Source organism: Heterocephalus glaber, unplaced genomic scaffold (genome assembly GCF_053883595.1).
Source record: "Heterocephalus glaber isolate CG9 unplaced genomic scaffold, H.glaber_assembly_v1.0 deba00001497, whole genome shotgun sequence".
NCBI classification, from domain to species: domain Eukaryota; kingdom Metazoa; phylum Chordata; class Mammalia; order Rodentia; family Bathyergidae; genus Heterocephalus; species Heterocephalus glaber.
Genome location: NW_028258320.1, coordinates 36,770,535 through 36,792,031, shown reverse-complemented (window position 1 = coordinate 36,792,031; position 21,497 = coordinate 36,770,535). Strand labels below are relative to the sequence as shown.

General features: G+C 36.9%; 1 protein-coding gene across 5 annotated transcripts in view; it reads right to left on the bottom strand.

Moving 5' to 3' along the window:
• Nucleotides 1–571: 571 nt before the first annotated feature.
• Minpp1 (multiple inositol-polyphosphate phosphatase 1) overlaps nt 572–21,497 on the bottom strand; it is a 74,826-nt gene continuing 53,900 nt past the window's right edge. The window contains exons 7-8 of one of the 5 annotated variants that reach the window (XR_015440355.1): nt 15,663–15,810; nt 572–12,985 (exon numbers count right to left, since the gene is read on the bottom strand). Coding sequence is in view for 4 of the 5 variants with exons in the window: in XM_021239138.2 (XP_021094797.1) it covers nt 16,751–16,801 (51 nt within the window). In the remaining variant the exon portion in view is untranslated. Of the gene's footprint in view, nt 12,986–15,484; nt 15,811–16,290; nt 16,802–21,497 lie in introns of those variants that run through there. The other 4 variants (XM_087184863.1, XM_087184864.1, XM_021239138.2 and 1 more) reach the window with 4 other exon arrangements.

The following is a 21,497-nucleotide window of genomic DNA, read 5'->3' as shown; positions in this document are numbered from 1 at the left end:
GCATGTTATTATTTTCTTTATGCTCAATTTTTCTCACCATGCCACTTAGAAATCCCTGTAGGTTAGTTTTAGTCCTTTGAATATGACCCTATTAGTCTTTGGGCTTTTTCTTGCTCTAAGCATAAGATATACTAGACTCATCTTATACATCTTTGCCCGACACTAGGAATCAGCTATTAGGAATGCCCTAGTAGGAATGGTATTTGAGACTATCATTTGTTAATTACTACTGAGCTATCATTGTTCGTAGGCCTTTTCAATGGACAGAGGTATAAAATATGTATTTTTTTACAGAGAAAAAAATATATAACAAGTTCATACATATTTTCAGTTCAAGTTTTAAGATTACAAAGATTTTAACTAATTACCTTTTATTTAGAGTTACATGTTTTTTTCTCTCATGCTAAAATGGTTCCTAACAACATGACAGTTTATACAAATAGTACCAAAAATATATATTTATATAACCAACAAACTAATTAATATAATGTTTTTAATTCTTTTGTCACTAGGATATGTCCTAAAATATAGTGCTTTAAATTAATGTAAAATAATTCTATTTAGTATAAATATAGCAACTTAAGACATAGCCTGGTTCTTTTGTTCATGCTTGTTTTTTAATTTAAGGTTTTTTCTTTTCTTTATCACTTTTGTCTTTTAATTATGTAAAACATTAACCTAGTCACAGGATTTTAAATGTAGTGTATTTAGAAAAGTACAGTTTCCTTCCCTTTTGCTCCCTCATAATTTTTTGTTTATCTTCCTATTATTTAGAGAAAAATAGACAAATGTTTAAATTTATTCATATTTTCCTCTGGTATTTTTTACATAAAGGTGGCATACCATGAACACCCTCCTACATCACGTTTTTTTCACTTGAAAAATACCCTAGAGATTACTTCATACCAGCACAGAGGGCTTCCTTATTTCCTTTTAGTAGAAGCAAAGACCATCATATGTTTATACTGCAACTTTCTCAACCAATCCCTTACAGACTGACATTTGTGAGGTTTTTTTCCCTTTTCTAATATAAAAAAGGAATTAAGATGCGTTATGCACATGTATCAACTCCAAATAAGGAATGTAAACATTATCTACTGCAAAGATGTACTAATAAAAAAATAAATGAACAAAAACTTCCATTAAAATTTTCTGTGTAGCTAAGCACCATGGCACATACTTATACCCTGAGCTATGGCGTGGCTGAGGTAGGAGGACTGCAAGTTCAAGGCCAGTCTGGGTGACTTAGACTGACCCTTTCTAGAAAATAAAAAAATAAAAAGGGCTGGGGATATAGCTCAGTGGTAGAGTGCTTGCTTAGCACGTGCCAGGCCTTGGGTTCAATCCCCACTGCCATTGATTAATCAGTCTTGATTGTATATCATTATATTATTGCCAGTGTATTTATATGTGAGAATATTTTTGCTATTGTATTTTTGGATAGATTTCTAGAAGAGGGATTGGTGGGACAAAGGGTTTATGTATGTATATATGATATTGCCAGTAATTGATAAATTCCTCTCCATTGGGCTAGTTTGTATTCTCACCGGTAATGTGTTAGTCTCCCTGTGGTCTTGTCAATAAAATATTTCATCAAACTTTTGCATCTTTGTCATCTGACAGATGAGGAGGGATATCTCAGTATAGTTATAATTTCCATCTCCTACTTTGAATGAGGCTGAGCCTTTCTTCATATGTTTAGGGTCCATGAAAATAAATTTAAATTCAAATGTGCTTGCTGCTGACACTGGTGTGTTCTTCCATTTAAAGTTGGAGAGAACAGGATGAGAATGGTTAGGTACAAAATAAACTTATACTGAGGACAAGGTCATCCCCAAAGTATTTCTTAGTGAAACTTCTATGGAGGTATTTGAAAGGTTGCAGGAAATAAAAATATATCCACCAGATTTTTACATGAGTCCTTACAGTTTTATCACAGCATCATGTGCTGGTTGGAGTTCTCATCTTCAGCTGTGCATTAGATTTGCATACAGAGTTTTACAAGAAGGGAAAAGAGATGCCAGGGCTTCACTGCTGGATATTTGGACCTGGTGACCCTGGGGAGAGGCCTTGATGGTAGTGTTTAGTGATTCTATTCAGACAGGGCTGAAAAATAAAAGCATTTGTTTGATAAATATCAACTGGATGCCTACTGAGTGTCAGGGAACAAGCTGGCTGATGGGTGTTGGAAACACAGCAATCGTAAGACAATCTTTGTCCTTATGGACTATAGAGAGCCAGACAAGAAATACAGTATTTAGTAAATTCATGTTTAGTTTCTATATGATGAAAGATCATGGGCCAAGACAAAGAGTAAATGGAAGGAATACTTTTTTAATAGGCTAGTCTGAAGAAGTCTTCCTGAGATGAACTTCAAGCCGCTTTGCAAAAGAAAAATGGGATTTGGGGCCAGATAGACCTACACTTTTAAGGGCTTTTGGGAACATCTGAGTAGACTTAATATAAAGTACTGTGCACTTCCTGGTTCACAATAAATGGCAGCTACAATGATGATGTTGAGGATGACAATGGCGATTTTCTGCTCAGCCAGATCTTCTGAGCCCATTTTGACTAAGCTACTTCATTGAACTTCCTTTGGTGAGTCCTGCCTATATACTGATTAATTCATTCACCGAATGTTTACCGGGCCCCTACCATTTGCCAGGTATTCTTCTAGGTACTGGGATGTAGTAGTGAAACTGATTGTTTATAGAACATGTATTTCAGGAAGTGACTCAATTTAACAGTTATTTTTCATCTTTTTTAGACTTTTTAAACAGGATTCTACAGTTTTTGAAAGAAGGGGATTTATCCTTTTATGAATCCCTCTCCACAGTTCCAGGCTAAAGTTCTAGACTCAGCGACATTTTAGCTGGTCCAACACGCAGCATTCACCCATTAGCCAAGGAACCTGAGATATGGGGGAGGAATAAGGAGAGAGAGGAGAACAGATGTAGTCTGACTTCTTAAGGACCCAAAATTCTGGAAAAAGGTCAACAAGTATACTATTAGAGTGCTGAAAAGTTCAATGATGTAAAGTGTCAAAACTCAGATTCTATTAACACAGCCTTTTAAAAATAACTCTTAGGGCCAGGGATTTAGCTCAGTGGTTTCACCACCTGCTGCGCAAGCGCAAAGACTTGAGTTCGATCCCCGGTGCCAAAAAAAATTAATAAATAAAAATAAAAATGACGCTTATAAACGTGTTGATTTTTTGCTATTGTCAGTGTTAAGCAACTGGAAGAAAATTCTATTTAAAAGAACGTGTTTATCAATCTTGGGGAAGCTTCTGGATTCCTAACATTAACTTATCCTTTCACCTTTCCCACAATCCCCCATACCATGTATGTATGATGCATACTATGCAGTCTATTCTTTTTTTCAAAACTCTTGTCTAAATTAGAGCTTCCCTAGCATTAAAAACACTGATCATACCAACAACTTACTGTTATAGATTGTTTATTAGATAAAATAAGATAGGATGCACAGTTAAGTTTGAGCTTCAGATAAACAACAAATGAGTATTCAGTATACGTTCTGTGATATATTTGGGACAGTTTTAACACTTTTCAAAAACCCACAGAGACAGGCATGTCTGTGGACACAGTAGCAACGTCGCCAGTCGCGCGGAATGCGCCGAATCGCCCCGCCCCGCCCCGCTCCTCTGTACACCACCTGGTTCCACACTACAAAGGCGCAGAGGACACCGGACCACCAGACCACTGTACTGGGTAAGTTGGAGTCATCTTCACCTCCCATCAGGACCGGGACTATCTACAGGGGAAGGGCAGCTGGAACCTGCAATACAACTCTGCAGAGTTCAAACCTACAGGAGGACAGGGAGCTCAACTTGGGACTTGCAGCCAGAAATCTGCCTGAATCTCATGGGTCTGCGACTAGCTTGCTGAGACTCATTGACTTATATCTGCACACTGCAACCCACGTTGTCTATTGTGACAGCAGAGACATACCCTGAAAGAGGCCCTTCATCTTCATGGTTATTTTTTATTCCCAAAATTAGTTTTATCATTTTGGGTTTTTTCTCTTTTCTTTTGTTTTGCTCCTCTTATTTTTATTTTTTCCCTACTCTTTGCAAATATTTGGTTTTCTCTCCTTTTTTCTTTTTTTCTTTTCTCTTTCCTTTCTCTCTTACACTCACTCTCTTGCTCTCCCACATTGTTCATCTTTGCTTTTTGTCCTTGTTTTGGTCCTCAGTCAGAGTTCTTCTTTATTTTCCTATTATTCTCTTTTTCCTTCTCACCTGTGTTCTCTGACCACACTGCTAATCTTCCGCTATCCTGCTTTCCATCTATCCCTCCATCCCCAACCCCTTCTAACTCCCCATCCCAAAGGGTAAAGTTGTAATACAAAGAGTTTATTCACTATATGTTGGGTTGGTCCTCAATCTTGATTTAAGTCACACAGCTAAAGATGATAGATTAATAACTACTACAAATTGTCATTTTTTAAGAGGTATTTAATGCTATGGGGTTGCTGATGGTATGACTTGGGCTAAGGTGTCGTGATTGATCTAAACAGTTTTTCTTCCTGGTATAATGAAAATGAGATAGCCTCAGAGTCATTATAGACTCAAAACCTAAAGAACAGCTATATCCAGTAGACACCTCTGAGAAGCAATCATTCCATAAGGGTTTTAAATAGATCAACAAAGATACTTACAATAAACAACTTCATAATATCAACCCAGGAACTAAACCAGGGACAGTACCAAAAATAAAAATGAGAAGGCATTTAAGCAAGTCACAAAACCAGACTTCCACCCCACAAAAAGCAATTTCTGGGGGAAATGAGGTGCAAAAGTCTGATAATCAACCACCTGGACACCTTGAACTGATAGCACAGGAAATAACAAAACAGATGAATGAGGCTCTAGAAACATTCAAAGCAGAAATAATCTCCCAGATATCCGCAGAGATGGTGAGCAGAGTGAAAGACATGATTAGAGGATCTAGAACAGAAACAGATAAAAAAAATAGATGAGCTCAGAAACATGCTGGAAGCCATGAATACCCAGCATAAGAAAGAAATGGAAACCATGATCACCCAACATAAGAAAGAAATGGAATCCATGAAACAGATTCAAACAGATATTCAGGAGATCAAAAACTCCATTGAAAGTATCCACAGCAGATTAAGGGAATCTGAAGAAAGAATATCAGATATAGAAGACAGGATCATGGTTAGAGACCATGAAAATAGAGATTTCTTAAAAATAGTAAGGGACCATGAGAAATCAATCCAACAACTGCGAGACAATGCAAAGAAGAATAACATAAGACTGATAGGAGTCCATGAAAAAACAAAACAGATGAATGAGGCTCTAGAAACATTCAAAGCAGAAATAATCTCCCAGATATCCGCAGAGATGGTGAGCAGAGTGAAAGACATGATTAGAGGATCTAGAACAGAAACAGATAAAAAAAATAGATGAGCTCAGAAACATGCTGGAAGCCATGAATACCCAGCATAAGAAAGAAATGGAAACCATGATCACCCAACATAAGAAAGAAATGGAATCCATGAAACAGATTCAAACAGATATTCAGGAGATCAAAAACTCCATTGAAAGTATCCACAGCAGATTAAGGGAATCTGAAGAAAGAATATCAGATATAGAAGACAGGATCATGGTTAGAGACCATGAAAATAGAGATTTCTTAAAAATAGTAAGGGACCATGAGAAATCAATCCAACAACTGCGAGACAATGCAAAGAAGAATAACATAAGACTGATAGGAGTCCATGAAAAAACAAGAGAAAGCACAATTGACATAAAAAAAACTGTTCACAGAAGCAATAGTGGAAAACTTCCCAGACAGAGGTAGAGAATTGGACATACAGATAAGCGAGGCATATAGAACTCCAACTAGCCATGATCAAAAATATCTACATCTAGACATATAATAGTCAAGATCCCAGAAACCCAACAGAAAAACAAAATCCTACAAGCACTTAGAGAAAAGAAACAAATCACCTACAAAGGAAAGCCCATCAGAATCACAGCAGACTTCTCAACACAAACCCTCAAATCAAGGACAGCCTGGAGTGAAGTATTTCAAGGCCCAAAAGAAAATAACTTCCAACCTAGACTGTTGTATCCTGCAAAATCATCTTTCAAAATCGATGGGGAAATTAGATACTTCCACGACAAAGAACACCTGAGAAATTTCATGAACACCAAAGCAGCACTACAAGCAATTCTAAACAATATCCTAGAAAAAAGCAATGAAGGTCACAACTCCATGAGGCCCAACAGAAAGAAGCCACTAGGCAAGGTAAGACACTAAAGGGAAAGGGGGGAAAATAAGAAAAAAAAGAGCCAACAAAAGTAAAACATCATGACAAGTATAAATCGATATCTATCAATTATAACCATCAATGTTAATGGCCTCAATTCACCAATCAAAAGAAATAGACTGGCAGAATGGATTAAAAAGGAAAATGCAACAATATGCTGTATACAAGAAACACACCTAAATCAAAAAGAAACTCATAGACTGAAAGTAAAAGGATGGAAAACAGTTCTCCATGCCACAGGAACCCAGAAGAAAGCAGGGGTAGCAATCTTATTTGCAGACAAAGTAGATTTCAAACCAAAACTAATTAAGAGAGACAAAGATGGTCACTACATCCTTGTGAAGGGAACAATCCAAGAGGAAGAGATGACAATCCTAAATATATATACACTAAATACAAATGCCCCCAACTATACAAAACAAATATTAATAGACATGAAAAACCAAATAAACACTAACACAATTGTAGTGGGGGACTGCAATACCCCACTATCACAAATAGACAGATCATCTAGACAAAAAGTTAACAAAAACAAGGAAATTCTAGAACTGACCCAAGCTATTGAACAAATGGACTTAATAGATGTTTACAGAGTGTTCCACCCCACAAAATCAGAATACACATTCTTTTCGGCTGCACACGGGTTATTCTCCAGAATGGACCACATGCTAGCTCATAGGACATATCTAAGTAAATGTAAAAGAACTGAAGTTATCCCCTGTATATTATCAGACCATAGTGCAATAAAATTGGAGATCAATAACATAAGAAACCGCAAAACCCCACCAAACAAATGGAAACTGAATAACACCCTCTTGAACAACCAATGGGTCACAGAAGTAATTAAAGAAGAAATTAAACAGTTTCTACAAGTAAATGAAAATGCCAGTACAACATACAGGGATCTATGGAACACAATGAAAACAGTTCTACATGGGAAATTCATAGCAGTGAATGCCCATATTAGGAAAACAGAGAGAACTCAGATAAATAACCTAATGCAGAACCTCAAGCTCCTAGAAAAAGAAGAGCATAATGAATCCAAAGCTCATAGAAGAGAGGAAATTATAAAGATTAGGGCAGAAATCAATGCAATGGAGACTAAGAGAACAATACAAAAAAATCAATGAATCAAAGAGTTGGTTTTTTGAAAGAATAAATAAAATCGATAAACCTTTAGCCAACCTTATCAAAAAAGGAAAGAAAAGGCACAAATACATGCAATTAAGAATGAAAAAGGTGAAGTCACAACAGATCCAACAGAAATCCAGAGGATCATCAATACCTACTTCGAGAAGCTCTACTCCAGTAAAGTGGAAAACACAGAAGAAATGGACAGATTCCTAGATACGTACAAATCGCCAAAGTTAAATGAAGAAGATATAGAAATTTTAAACACCCCAATTACAATGAGTGAAATTGAAAATGTAATAAAATATTTACCAACAAAGAAAATCCCAGGTCCAGATGGCTTCACTGCTGAATTTTACAAGACATTTAAAGAAGAACTAATGCCATTACTCTTTAAACTCATCAAGGAAATTGAAAGGGAAGCAATACTTCCAAATTCATTCCTGGAAGCAAGTGTTACTTTGATTCCAAAACCAGGGAAAGACCCAACCCAAAAAGAGAACTACAGACCAATCTCTCTAATGAACATAGATGCAAAAATCCTCAACAAGATATTGGCAAACAGAATACAGAGGGTCATCAAGAAGATTATACACCCTGACCAAGTCAGATTTATCCCAGGGATGCAAGGATGGTTCAACATTCATAAATCAATAAATGTAATACACCATATTAACAGAGTCAAGGACAAAACCACATGATCATCTCAATAGATGCAGAAAAAACATTCAACAAAATCCAGCACCCATTCATGATAAAAACACTACAGAAAATTGGAATAGAAGGTCTTTATCTTAACCTGATTAAGGTTATCTATGAAAAATCAACAGCCAACATCATACTAAATGGTCAAGAACTGAAAACTTTCAGGCTAAAATCAGGAACAAGACAAGGATGCCCACTATCACCACTCCTGTTCAATATACTTCTGGAAGCATTAGCCACAGAAATTAGAAAAGAGAAAGAAATGAAAGGAATAAAGATAGGAAAAGAAGTTAAACTGTCATTATTTGCTGACAATATGATACTTTACATAGAAGACCCAAAAAACTCTGCCAAAAGACTTCTAGACTTAATTGACAGATTCAGTAGAGTAGCTGAATACAAGGTGAACACTCAAAAAACAATAGCCTTCTTGTACACAAATAACAGACTCACTGAGAGAGAAATTAGGGAAACAATTCCTTTTACAATAGCATCCAAAAAAAAGAAATATCTAGGAATCAGTCTAACAAAGGAAGCAAAAGACCTCTACACTGAAAACTACAGCACTCTGAAAAAAGAGATCAAAGAGGATACAAGAAAATGGAAAGACATCCCTTGGTCCTGGGTAGGAAGATCCAATATAGTGAAAATGGCCATACTTCCAAAACTACTATATAGATTCAATGCAATGCCAATTGAAATTCCAACAATATACTTCACAGAACTAGAGAAAACAATCCAAAAATTCATTTGGAACTATAAGAGACCTAGAATAGCTAAAGCAATTCTAGGCAACAGAGACATGGCTGGGGGTATCACAATCCCTAACTTGAAACTATACTACAAAGCTACTGTGATAAAATCAGCATGGTACTGGCAAAGGAACAGACCTGAGGATCAGTGGAATAGATTAGAAGATGCAGAAACAACTCCAGACATGCTCAGCCACCTCATCTTTGACAAAGGAGCCAACCACCATCATTGGAGGAAAGATAGCCTATTTAATAAATGGTGTTGGAAAAACTGGATTTCAACCTGCCAAAGATTAAAGCTAGACCCATACCTATCACCATGCACTAAACTAAGCTGGAAGTGGATTAAAGATATAAATATTAAGACAGAAACACTAAACTTGCTGGAAGATAAGTTAGGTAGAACTCTTGAAGACATTGGCATAGGAAAAGACTTTATGAACAAAACCTCAGCAGCATGGGAACTAGCAGAAAGAATCAACAACTGGGATATCATCTTATTAAAAAGCTTCTGCACTGCAAAAGAAACCACCAACAGAGCTAACAGACAACCTACAATATGGGAAAAAAATTTTAGTAGCTGTACCTCAGACAAAGGACTACTATCTAGAATATATAAAGAATTGAAAAAAATTAGACCCTCCAGATTCAAAGACCCAGTTCAAAAATGGGCATCTGAAATGAACAGACATTTCTCAGACAAGGAAGTAAAAGCAGCAAACAAATATATGAAAAAATGTTCAACATCACTGGTCATTCGAGAGATGCAGATGAAAACAACACTGAGATTCCACCTCACCCCAGAGAGAATGGCTGCTATGAAGAAATCAACAAATAACAAATGCTGGCAGGGTTGTGGGGAGAAAGGAATCCTTCTCCATTGCTGATGGGAGTGCAGACTGGTGCAGCCACTGTGGAAGTCAGTATGGAGATACCTCAAAGAACTAGGACTAGAGGTCCCATTTGACCCAGCTATTCCCCTGCTGAGTATCTTCCCAAAAGAATTAAAGAATCATACCACAGTGATATAGGTGCACCCATGTTCATAGCAGCACAGTTTGTAATAGCTAAAGCTGGGAAGCAGCCCAAGTGCCCATTTCCCAACTGGAAATTGGATAAAGAAAATGTGGGTTTTTTAATAAAATGGAGTACTACTCAGCCATAAAGAATGAAAAACTAGAGTCATTTATAGCTAAATGGATGCATATTGAGGCCATACTCTTAAGTGAAATAAAAAGGACACACATGTGTAAATACCAAATAGTTTCACTAGTGTGAGAAACTGATAGTGTAAACAAGGGTTAAAATGATTAAAATGAATAATTGATATTTTGAAATAGGAAAAAAGGTCCAAAGACAAAAGAGTGAAGGGAGGGAAAGGGGAAAGGAAAAGAGGGAAAGGAAAAACTGTGAGAAAAGACAAAAAAATGGAAATGAAATCTATGTAAATAGGGAAGGGCGGAGGGGGTGAAGCGTGCACAGGTAATGGAGGAAAAAAAAAAGAACTAAGATATATCATGTACAGGTACAAACACCCAATGATAAATGTAAACGAATTGTATACCTAAAATGTACCAATAAAAGAAAAAAAAAAAAAAAAAAGACCACAAATTTAAATTTAACTGGGTATCCTGAATTTGTACTTGCCAAATCTGTCAATTCTACTTGTTGTAAGTTTTTACATATGCTATCTCTTGTTACCCATGGAAAACCATACAAAAGAAATGTTATGCTAATTTTATAAGGAAATTGTGGTTCAAAATACAGTAATAGCCTCAAGAATACACAGCTGGTACATGCTAGAGTCAGAATCTGAAGTTAGATCTGTCCAAATACAAGGGCCCTGTTTTTATACTTATGAAGAAAACTAATAATATACTATAATTATTATTGTCCAGAGATGGCATTATGGTTTTATAATCACACAATCAATGGAAACATTTTTGCTGTTCCCTGGACCTACGTCTTTACCATGCTGCAACTCAGCACCAGGAGCCCTTCTTACTTGTGAGCAGCACTTGGTCTTCAGGGCTCTGCTCAGTAGTTAGTTTATGGAGAAAGCATTCTCTGACTACTGCTAGAAGAGCCGATATCTAAATGACCCTATTATAACACTTTCACAGTGTACTACAGTTATCTTCTGGAGGGTCTGTCTCCCCTGGAAAACCATGGGTTTCCAGAGATGGGGACCATCTTTTATTTCTCCAGTACCTACCATGGAATCCTCAATAAAGGCCTGAAGGATGAAGCCTAAATTCTGGGCACCAGATGCTAAAACATACATGGGGGTTACTGCTGAGGGAACAATGGATCTTCTGGCTCTTGGTGAAAAAAGTCATTATAGAATAGATATTAGAAACTAACTACTATCTCAGAAACAATAATTCTTTTACTATTTAACTTGCGAACAACTGTACCAATTTCATTTTTTTATGATGTTACTTTCCTGTGACCTTTGACGTTGTTGTAACTTGTACTATTGTATCATTATCTTGGATCAAGCTTCCGGGAATGAATCAGCTTTAATTCACATCCATAAATATTTAAAAGGTAAGAAGGAAGAAGTGAATAAAATTTGAATTTCCCCTTTCCAGCTCAGCAAACTTCAAGCACTTTTAAAAGTCAATTCTGTGTGACAAATGAAGTCATTTTTATATGCTAAAGATACATGTGCTTGGCATATAAAGATATTATTCCTTAAAAGATTTCTTTAAATATATTCTTGAGACTTTTTTAAAAATCAGCTAAAAGTTTATTATAGTTCTGGTTAGTACTGGGCTTCTCTGTGTCCATCCTTAACAATTAGATTATGGAAAAGATATATGGTACTCTTTTCCCTTGGCTGACCTGTTCATCTTCTTGGAATGAAACTCGTTTTTAGGCCAGCAAAGCTTTATTTCACTAAAAATTGAAACATATTATTTTCTGTGGTTTTTGGTTGTTCTACCACATGTAGGTTCTTTAGCTATTTTGCAAAACTTTACAGATAAAAATAATTATTGTGTCAATATCATTTCCAAGATAGTATATAAATGCCACAAAAGGCTACTATTTACACTAGTCAGTAAATGTTTTAGGAATGATTGACAAATCAGACCAAAGGCATTTCTATTAAGACAAATAGTGATTAAACCCAAATGGCAACTCTCCTTAGGCAGAAGCATAAAAGGATAATCGATCCACTCAGGAACACATCTAATGTATTTGTTCATTCTGAGGAAATGACTGACAGTTGGGTATGCCACTTGATGCACAGGACAAAGCTTGAAGAAAAAAGGAAGTGTGATGGTGAATCCTAAACATTAGCCCTGCAGAAAGAGTGGCACTCTTCAAAGTAGAGGAACCCCCTCCCCGCTCAGAAGCAAATGCTTTTCACATACTCATGGGTTGGCAGCAGGAAGCATATTGTTAGCTGTTGTTCAGTATCTATGTGGGGAGGAGGGAAACAAATATAATGGATGAGAACACCTGCTCCAGAGTCAGTGTGCTGGAATTTGTCTTGTAGATCTAACACTTCTTGACTTTGGACAAGGTTCATTTTCCTCATCCATAAGTGGAAAAGATAGCAGTATCTAGCCCCTGGCTTACCATGAAAACCAGCAAGGACCCATTTTAGAGTCCAGTGCACAGGAATCACACAGCAAGTACCTCTTGCTATTTCTCTTGCTTGTCAGGGTGACTGAGATGAATGGAATGGAAAGTTGGCATCCAATGGGTAATGTTCCAGCTCTGACCAGTCTTTCTCCCAGACAGATTTGCATGAATAATGTACATCATTTTAAAAAGAAGTAGAGATTTATACAGAGAAGGAAGGATGATGGTGACTCAGGATTTCAAATGTCTCCCTCTGCCCCTTTCTTTGCCCTGGACCCCTTCCCACCTTAGGCTCTTAAAAGAAATGAAAACAAAAGCACAAAGAACAAAGACAGGCAAACGCACGTTTTAAGACTTTGTCCCTAATTCCTGTGCATACCTAGTGAGCTGGGCTGGACACATGACAGGCTTAGGCCTTGACAGTAAGGGAGCTCCATAGTCCCTTCCCCTCAAGGCACACACCCTGGTTTCTCTGGATCGGGCAACTGTAATAAGACAGAAAAGGGAACAAGTGAGCAAAGGAGCAAGATGTTCTAAGTAGCATGTGCTATCACCATGAGCTCAGCTGGTCCAGGCATTCTCAGAGGTGAGTGTAAGCCTCAGGAGTCCTGTCTGCCTAAGCCCACCAGGGGAGAAAAGGGAGAAGACACAACCAAGAGTAATCCCTTAACGGGCTCAGACCTTTACCTCATGCAATTCATTCAGCACATTTTACTGAACCTCTATAGCATGCTTGGCCCTTATGCATGTGGAAAGCTCATCTTGGTTCAAAAGTTGATTTGTTGCACCCCCAAAAAGGATCTAAGACCCTGATCCAAAGCACCACAACCTGCCCCTAATCTGCTGAGCTTAACCCCTGCACTCTTCCAGTACCAGCTTTGTCCTTGACTATGACACATCCCAAGGCAGGATGGAAAAAAACAGAGGGACAAAAGAGACATAAGCTTTCATAGCCAGCAAATAACAGATAGACAAGGCCCCACTGGATTTTGATTCAGGTCACAGATGCCTCAGCCCCTTTCCCTCAGATGAGTTATTATAAACCCCACACTTTTGCTATTTTCCTTTAATATTTGGCCTCAAATAGAAAATATTAGCAGTTTATCTCAACTACAGAAAAAGTAGTGTGCACAAGATACTGGAGATTCTGGTAGACAGCCTGTGTTCTTCTGCTTTAGGAAGTGATTTCTATCATAAGCAGGAATATTTTAGCCTAAGATCAGCCAAAAGGAATAACAATGCACTGCCTGAGCAAGGTGGAGGCCAAGTTCTAGAGACAAGATATGTCCCATCAGACACTTCTTACCAGATCAACCCAAATATCAGCTGCACCAACACAGGTCCCAGATGGGAGCCAGGGCTGCAGTAGAGGTTGGCATAGGGTCTTATAATTCATAGCGGGGCCTGACCTTTTGAGCTGTTCCTTTAAATTCCTAGTCACCCATTCTTGATAATCTTGATAATCTTTAAAACTTAAATCAGTTTATACTAATATGCTTTTATTTTTACTTTTGGGATTTGAAATTGAACTAATTCAGTCAACCAGGATTTCTAGTGTTTAAATACAAAGGCTAGAATTCAAAAGGGGGAAAAACCTCCAGACCTCATGATGAGATGTTTTGTTCCTTGCTCCAGATGAGAATAAAATACTGAGCTACAAAGAAGGAAAGTCACCCAGCTAGTTATTTGCAGATGTCACAAAACTTTGTTTTGTTTGTAAACACAACACAACCTTCCTATTGTTCAAGAACTTGTATTTCAAGCAATTCCATAGACTGGCTCTTAGCATGTTATAACATGAGCTTGGATTTCTTTAATTAGATTTTAAAGTCATCAGTTCCCTGAAAGTTTCAGGTTTTGTAACTTTTAAAACTCACTTCTTTAGTTTGTGCTGTTATTAAACAAAAAGCAACAGTTATCTTTTTAACCAGCCTCTTCTTGCTTGATGATGTGGTAATCATAATTGTCTTTATGATCTAAGAACCAGTCCTCTCTTCAGTTCTACACCAGGCATATTGCTTATACTGATGATTGCTCCCTGTTTTGAGATTATAACCATACTGAATGACTTTTTTCTAAATTTCTGATCTTTGCTATTTGTATAAGAATCAACTTTTGTGTTAGAAGGGTTCTGGTTTCAAAATGTTTTCTGGCCTGTTTGGAATTCTGGGAAAGTGGCATAAGAGCTAGCACTGCCTAGAATAAAACTTAGAGAAGTCCTCAACTTTCTAGCTACAGGAATATTGGGTGGGTATAGCATGCCATGGATTAGATTTCCTCATCCTCTGCCATGTTTACAAGAAAACCAGCTTGGATGTCAGAAAGCAGGAAAGAGGAGTTCCAAGTCCCATACTCTATAAATTAGCTGAGTTAACACAGATACAGTCATAGGTTGTAGGTTATGGAAACTATAAAATTTAGAATTAAAATGGATGTTAAGGATTTTGGTGCAATAGATTTGTTTTTAGTTTTTCCCTCCTGTATGGAGTATTGAACTTGAGGCACTCTTATCACTGAGTTACACCCCCAGTCTTTCTTTTTTCATTTGGAAACAGGGTCTCACTAAGTCACCCAGATTGGCTTTGAACTTGCTATCTTCTTGCCTCAGTCTCCCAGAGTGCTGGGATTACAGCCATATACCACCATGCTTGTTTTCTATCTCCATCCCTTTTTTTATTTTTTATTTTTTGAGACAGAGTATTGCTAAATTGCCCAAGCTGGTCTTGAACTTGTAATCCTCCTGCCACAGCCTCTCAAGTAGCTGGGATTATGGACATGCACCATTGCACTCAGCCTAAAAGCCTTGTTTTACAAATAAACTGGGATTCAGGGAAACTGAGTATCTTTCCTCATATTTGGAAATAGCTAACAGAATTAAAAATGCATAATCCGATTTCATATCAAAATGACTAAGCCTACACTATGACTTACCCCTTCTACTTAAATAATAATAAATCAAATGTAAATATCAAAATTTTTTTAAATGTGGAGGGATTCAAAAGTGGGCTACACACTCTGTGAGCCAGAAACAGAAGAAGAACATGGAGCAGTAAGAGGGACTGATTCTTCTGGCCAGAAGATAGGCACAGGTGGCTGAAAGGTAACTTCTGAAGTTTATTGGGTACTAAGAACATCCCAATGAATGGGAAATTGATGACTTACCACTTGAAACCAGGGTCTGGGGACTCAGAGGGTGAAGAACAACAGGCTGCCCTCCCACTTTCAGGAGCCTTGACTTAGGAAGCAGTAGGTCTCAGAAGGCAGGGGACCTGGGAGCAGCAGTGGATCCCGGGAATCAAGAGGACAAAGCCTAGGACAAAGAATGGCTTAGTGACACAGGAAATCCCCAAATGCCACTCATGATGAGACCAGGTTTTGGCAACTGCAAAACCAGTAAACAGGTAGAGATAAGGAGAGAAAGAATAAAAAGAGGAGAAAAAGAAGGCACAAACAAATAGAACCTCTATGTTAAATAAGTATGCCAAAGACATTCCAAATAAAAATAAATTCGCTATGAAAAAAATCACCACCAACAAAATTAACTATGAAAACATGAATTTATTCAGAATGAAATTAAAATTAATTTGACTGAATAGGGTGACAATGGTCAAAAATAAATGCAAGATTAACTTAAATTTTAAGAAAACAAAAGATAAAAACAGGGAAAATAAAACAGATAAGAAAAAGATTCATTTAGGAATATTGAATCCCTAGTATTAAAAAGTACTGAAAATTAAAGAGTTATTAATATTTTCAAAAAGCAGTAATGAAAATTTTTTTTAAAGAAGAAACCTTGACAGGATAAACTCTAGTTAACAGTAATAATTACTCAGGAAGTTGCTTAGAGAAGCGAAGGGTTAAAAAAAAATACATAGAAGGCAATAAAGAAGATTGGAGAATTGATTTAAAGGTAGGCAGACTGAAAAGCTCCAACACAGATCTAAAAAGAATTCCAGGAAAGGACAAGAAATGGATGAGAAATAATATTTAAAGAAAAAAAATGCTGAGAAATATTCAGAACTGAAAAAGACATGAAGTTTCAGATCGGTTCTCTCATATTAAATAAAGGCAATTCCACAATTACACTTCAAAATATCAGAGACAAAAAGTAAACTCTAAAAGTTATGCGAGGTATAAATCTATACAAGAAAAGGCAGGCAATCCAATAGAAAAATGGGCAAAAGACTTGCAGAGTTACATTACAAAAGAGGTTATGTGCTGGCCATTTAAAAAGATGATCCAACTATTCATCAAAGAAATGCACATTCAAACTTTCTTGAGACACCACAAGAATGGTTCAACTGAAAGAAACAGATAATACAAAATTTTGGTAGAATGTCAGTTAAGTGGCATTTATGAATAGTGTTGGTGACAGTACACACTGGTATAATGTTTTTAGAAAATTGTTTAGCAATACACAGGTTACCTTGCCATTATCTTTTTCTGAAATGGCTTCAGATTTGGGATTTTTCTTCAGATTTTAGAATATTTTCATTTTCATGAGATATCTTGGGAATGGGACCCATGTCTAAATATGCAATTCATTTATGTTTCATATAAACCTTATCCATATAACATGTAGGTAATTTCATATATTTTTAATTTAATATATTTCATATATTTTTAATTTCATATATTTCTTATAACTGTGGCTCATTACATGAGGTCAGGTGTGGAATTTTCCATTTGTGATGTAATATCAGCATTTAAGAAGTTTCAAATTTTGGAGCATTTTGGATTTCGGATTTTTAGATTAGAGATGCTCAAACTCTATACCAAACCTGAACATATACATACCCTATGACCTAGCAATTCTACTTCAAATAGAATTGCATACATAGAAAATTTATGTTCACCAAAAGACACAAAAATGTTAACAGCAGCACAATTCTAGTAGCAAAAAGTTTAAACTACCCTCATGTCCATTAAGAGAATAAACAGATTATATTAATGTAACGAAATATGAGAATCAGTGAAATATAACTCATGAAACCACATAAATGTAATGTTGAGCTAAAGAAATCACAAACTGGTAGAAAATATTTATAAATATTTATATAGGTGATAAAAGATTTGTAGCTTGAATATATACATATAAAGAACATATCTCGATAATAAAACAAACCAAGCTAGGCGGGGTGGAAGCATATATCTGTAACCTCAGAAATTGGGAGGTTGAAGCAGGAGGATCTTGTGTTTGAAACTTCAAGGCCAATATGGATTACATGGTATGACCTTGTCTCAATAAAAGAAGCCTCTGTGCCAGGGATTTAGCTCAGTGGTTCCACCGCCTGCTGCGCAAGCACAAGGACCCGAGTTTGATCCCCGGTACCAAAAACAAAAAAATAATAAAAGAAGCCTCCTTTTTAAAAGGGCAAAATATTTGAACAGACATTTTTTCTTTCTTTCTTTTTTTTTTACTTAAATTCTTTTATTGGTACATTTTAGGTATACAATACGTTTACATTTATCATTGGGTACTTGTACCTGTACCTGATTTTGGTTATTTTTTCCCCATTCCCTGTGCTCCCTTCACCCCCTCCACCCTTCCCTCTTTACATATTTTGTTTCCATTTTTTTCCTTTTCTCATAATTTTTTCTTTCCCTTCTTTCCTTTCCCCCTCCCCTCCTACTTCCCCTACCCCTTTGGACCTTTCTTCCTATTTCAAATTATCAATTATTCATTTTAATCATTTTAATCCTTATTTACACTTTCAGTTTCTCACACCTGAGAAACTATTCGGTTTTTACACGTGTGTCCTATTTATTTCACTTAAGAGTATGGCCTCAACATGCATCCGTTTAGCTATAAATGCTTCCAGTTTCTCATTCTTTATAGTCGAATAGTACTCCATTTTATTAAAAAAAACCCCACATCTTTATCCAGTTTCCAGTTGATGGGCACTTGGGCTGTTTCCAAGCTTTAGCTATTACAAACTGTGCCGCTATAAACATGGGTGCACATATATTGCTGTGGTATGATTTTTTTCATTCTTTTGGGTCAAATGGGACCTCTAGCCCTAGTTCTTTGAGGTATCTCCATACTGATTTCCACAGTGGTTGCACCAGTCCACATTCCCACTAACAATGGAGAAGGGTTCCTTTCTTCCCACACCCCCGCCAGCATTTGTTATTGGTTGATTTCTTGATAGTAGCCATTCTTTCTGAGGTAAGGTAGAATCTCAGTGTTGTTTTCATCTGCATCTCTGAAATGACCAGTGATGTTGAACATTTTTTCATATGTTTATTTGCTGCTTTTGCTTGTTCTCTGAGAAATATCTGAACAGATATTTTTGCAAAGAAGATACATGAATAGTGGATTTCAAAATGCAATCCTCCGAAAGACAAGAAAATTCTGTAATGGTAATATTAGCATTTTTAAAAAAACTCCCCAACCCACTGTCCCCTATGAAAAGTGTAATTTAAATGACAAAACCAAAGTCTCAAAGACAGTATCTACAACAAAAGTAGGCAATGAAGGATCTCCAAGAATTCCTCAAATTGAGCGAGTAGGGACCAACCACTGAGAGCAGCCACAAGAACCATATCATCTAAGCTTCTTTGTGGGAAGGAGCAGAGAGCTTTGGGTAGCTGATAGTCAGAAAGCTAGTCCTTGAAAATGCAGAGTTGTACAAGTTTACCTTATGCTCTGTAGGGATCTTGAGTAGGTGGCCCTTGAACTCTCACACTTCACCAGGAGCCCCCTTCCAGGGTATTGTCCCACTTTGAGGAGAACTTCTTGGGAATACAAGTCCATATTAAACAGAACAGGGACAAAAAGGGTCAAGGAAAGCAAAGGTCCAGATAAAAATGAGGGTGGGAACAAGTCAGGAGATCTCACACTAACTCCCTACCCCCTACCCCAAATGAGGTTCAAGAAAATGAATTAGCAGTAGATACAGAGTAAAAGCAAACATGTCAGCACACACCTCCCCCCAAGGTGATGCCACATGTTAAATGGTAAAAGTCATCACTGGGAGATCAAGGTTTTTGTCAAGTCCTCAGATGAAATATTTTCTAGTAATGTCTATACTGTAACAAGCTTCTATTAAGATAAAACGATGGGGTGGTCATGTGGTATTTGCTGTAACACGCATTGTTATAACAATAATGGTCAAAGTAGCATATCAATGTACATGAAGATCATTGGCCTGGGGCAACATATGCAACTTGCTTTTGGCAAATCAGCAGCAAATTCTTCCCTTTTTCATCCCCGTTAAAATTTTGCATCATGGGTATCTGGGAAAACACCTGCCAGCTGCCACTGCTTTGTGCTAATGTCCCTGGCTTTGTGAATAGCCAGGTAAGTTACAAGAGTGAGCCTATGAGAGCTGGCATAAATAGACTGACAGCTGCATCACTGAATGAAGATGGGGTCAGAGCACAGAAATTCTCCTAAATCTGAAAACATCCTAAGGGATATATTTTTCTAAAACAAGAATAACACACATGTGCAGTATGCAAATAAAATATTTAACAGCACAAAATATTTTATCTTTCAATATTTTATGCCTATTTCCATGCCTGACAGTTACTACTCAAAAGGGCTGTTATAAAAGCAATTAAGGAGAAAATGAATCTACACTGTATAGTTCCTATTTTTGAATTAATACAAAATTTCCAAGGCCCAAGTTGTGCTTTCTTATATTTCAAATATAATTCTAAGGGATGGTTTAAAATAAAAGAATCAAGTAACCCGCCTCACCCTCTGGCTAACTCAAAAAGTCTTCTAGAAAAAAAGTCTTTAGGTACATGGTGCAGTGTCTGAGCTGGTGGGGCAAACAGTTACAGAAAGAAAATAGCTTGTCTTAGAAAAGGTCACATATGAGGATCTGATCACACTTTCTTCAACTTTCCATTTCCTGCAACTTGGCCTGAGCAATTACAGCAGATGGATACAGGGGGCACCTTGAAAAGTACTTTTATTGCAATGGTGAGAAGAATCAAAAGATTAAAGTAGTTTCCAATTACTCTATTTTAATGAAACAATCTGCACACCAAAAAGCCCCAAATGAACTAAGTCCAAATTCCACTTCTATCACTGATACAACTATAACAAATATGATTAATGTTTAAAGTGTTAGAAAAGCCCCTTTCTGAATCTCAATTTCCTCTTCTGCAAAATGGGGGTTCCTACTACCAACTTCACATGCTACAATAAGAATTAAGCAGGGTAACACATAAAGAATTATCTACAGTGCTTGGCAGATATAGATAGGTATTTCTCTTACTCAATGGCAACTATTAATATACAACTTATTTTGTAGATAACCTACTTAACACCAGGTATATAGCTGAGTATTGAGGATCATAAAGTATCTTGTTACATTATGCTCTGTAACATATAGTTTTCTCTTAAGACTGGATCTTATACACGTGTTTGAGCAAATACCAGTGAATGCATAAACTCATCCATGACAGTGCTTCTTAAAATACTGTTTCCCTGAAAATAAGACCTAGCTAGAAAGTATTCAGCCTTGAAAACTAGAGATCAAAAATGCCAGCCCTAATCACCCTATCCTTGCCCTACCTGCTTTACAGAGTAGCCACCAAGCAAGAGAATAGTGATGGCAGGCATATATATATAAATAAATCTGGGAGTTTTCTGTATCTCTCAGCAAGGAAAAGACAGGATTGTTGTTCTATCTCACTTTCTCAATGTCCTGCTCCAAGATCTTACTTTTGCTTTCACTCTTCAGTCATGTAGTACTGAGTAAGCAATAAACACTGTGAGGCTCAATGTTTCTTCCCACCATGGACATGACTTGGGTAGATTAAGGAAAGTACAAAACTACAGCTATCTAAATAGTCAAATTAGAAATCCAGGCACTCATCCTAATCACCATAATGCAAATATTGACAGAAAGTTTCAGAGAACAATATTGTATGCTGTAGAGGAAACAAAAACAAACACACTTCCCTGTCTCACTTTCTCAGGAAGGCAAGAGAAAAGAAAAAAACATTTGTAAGGAAAAGAAACTCAGTCTCTCAATGGAA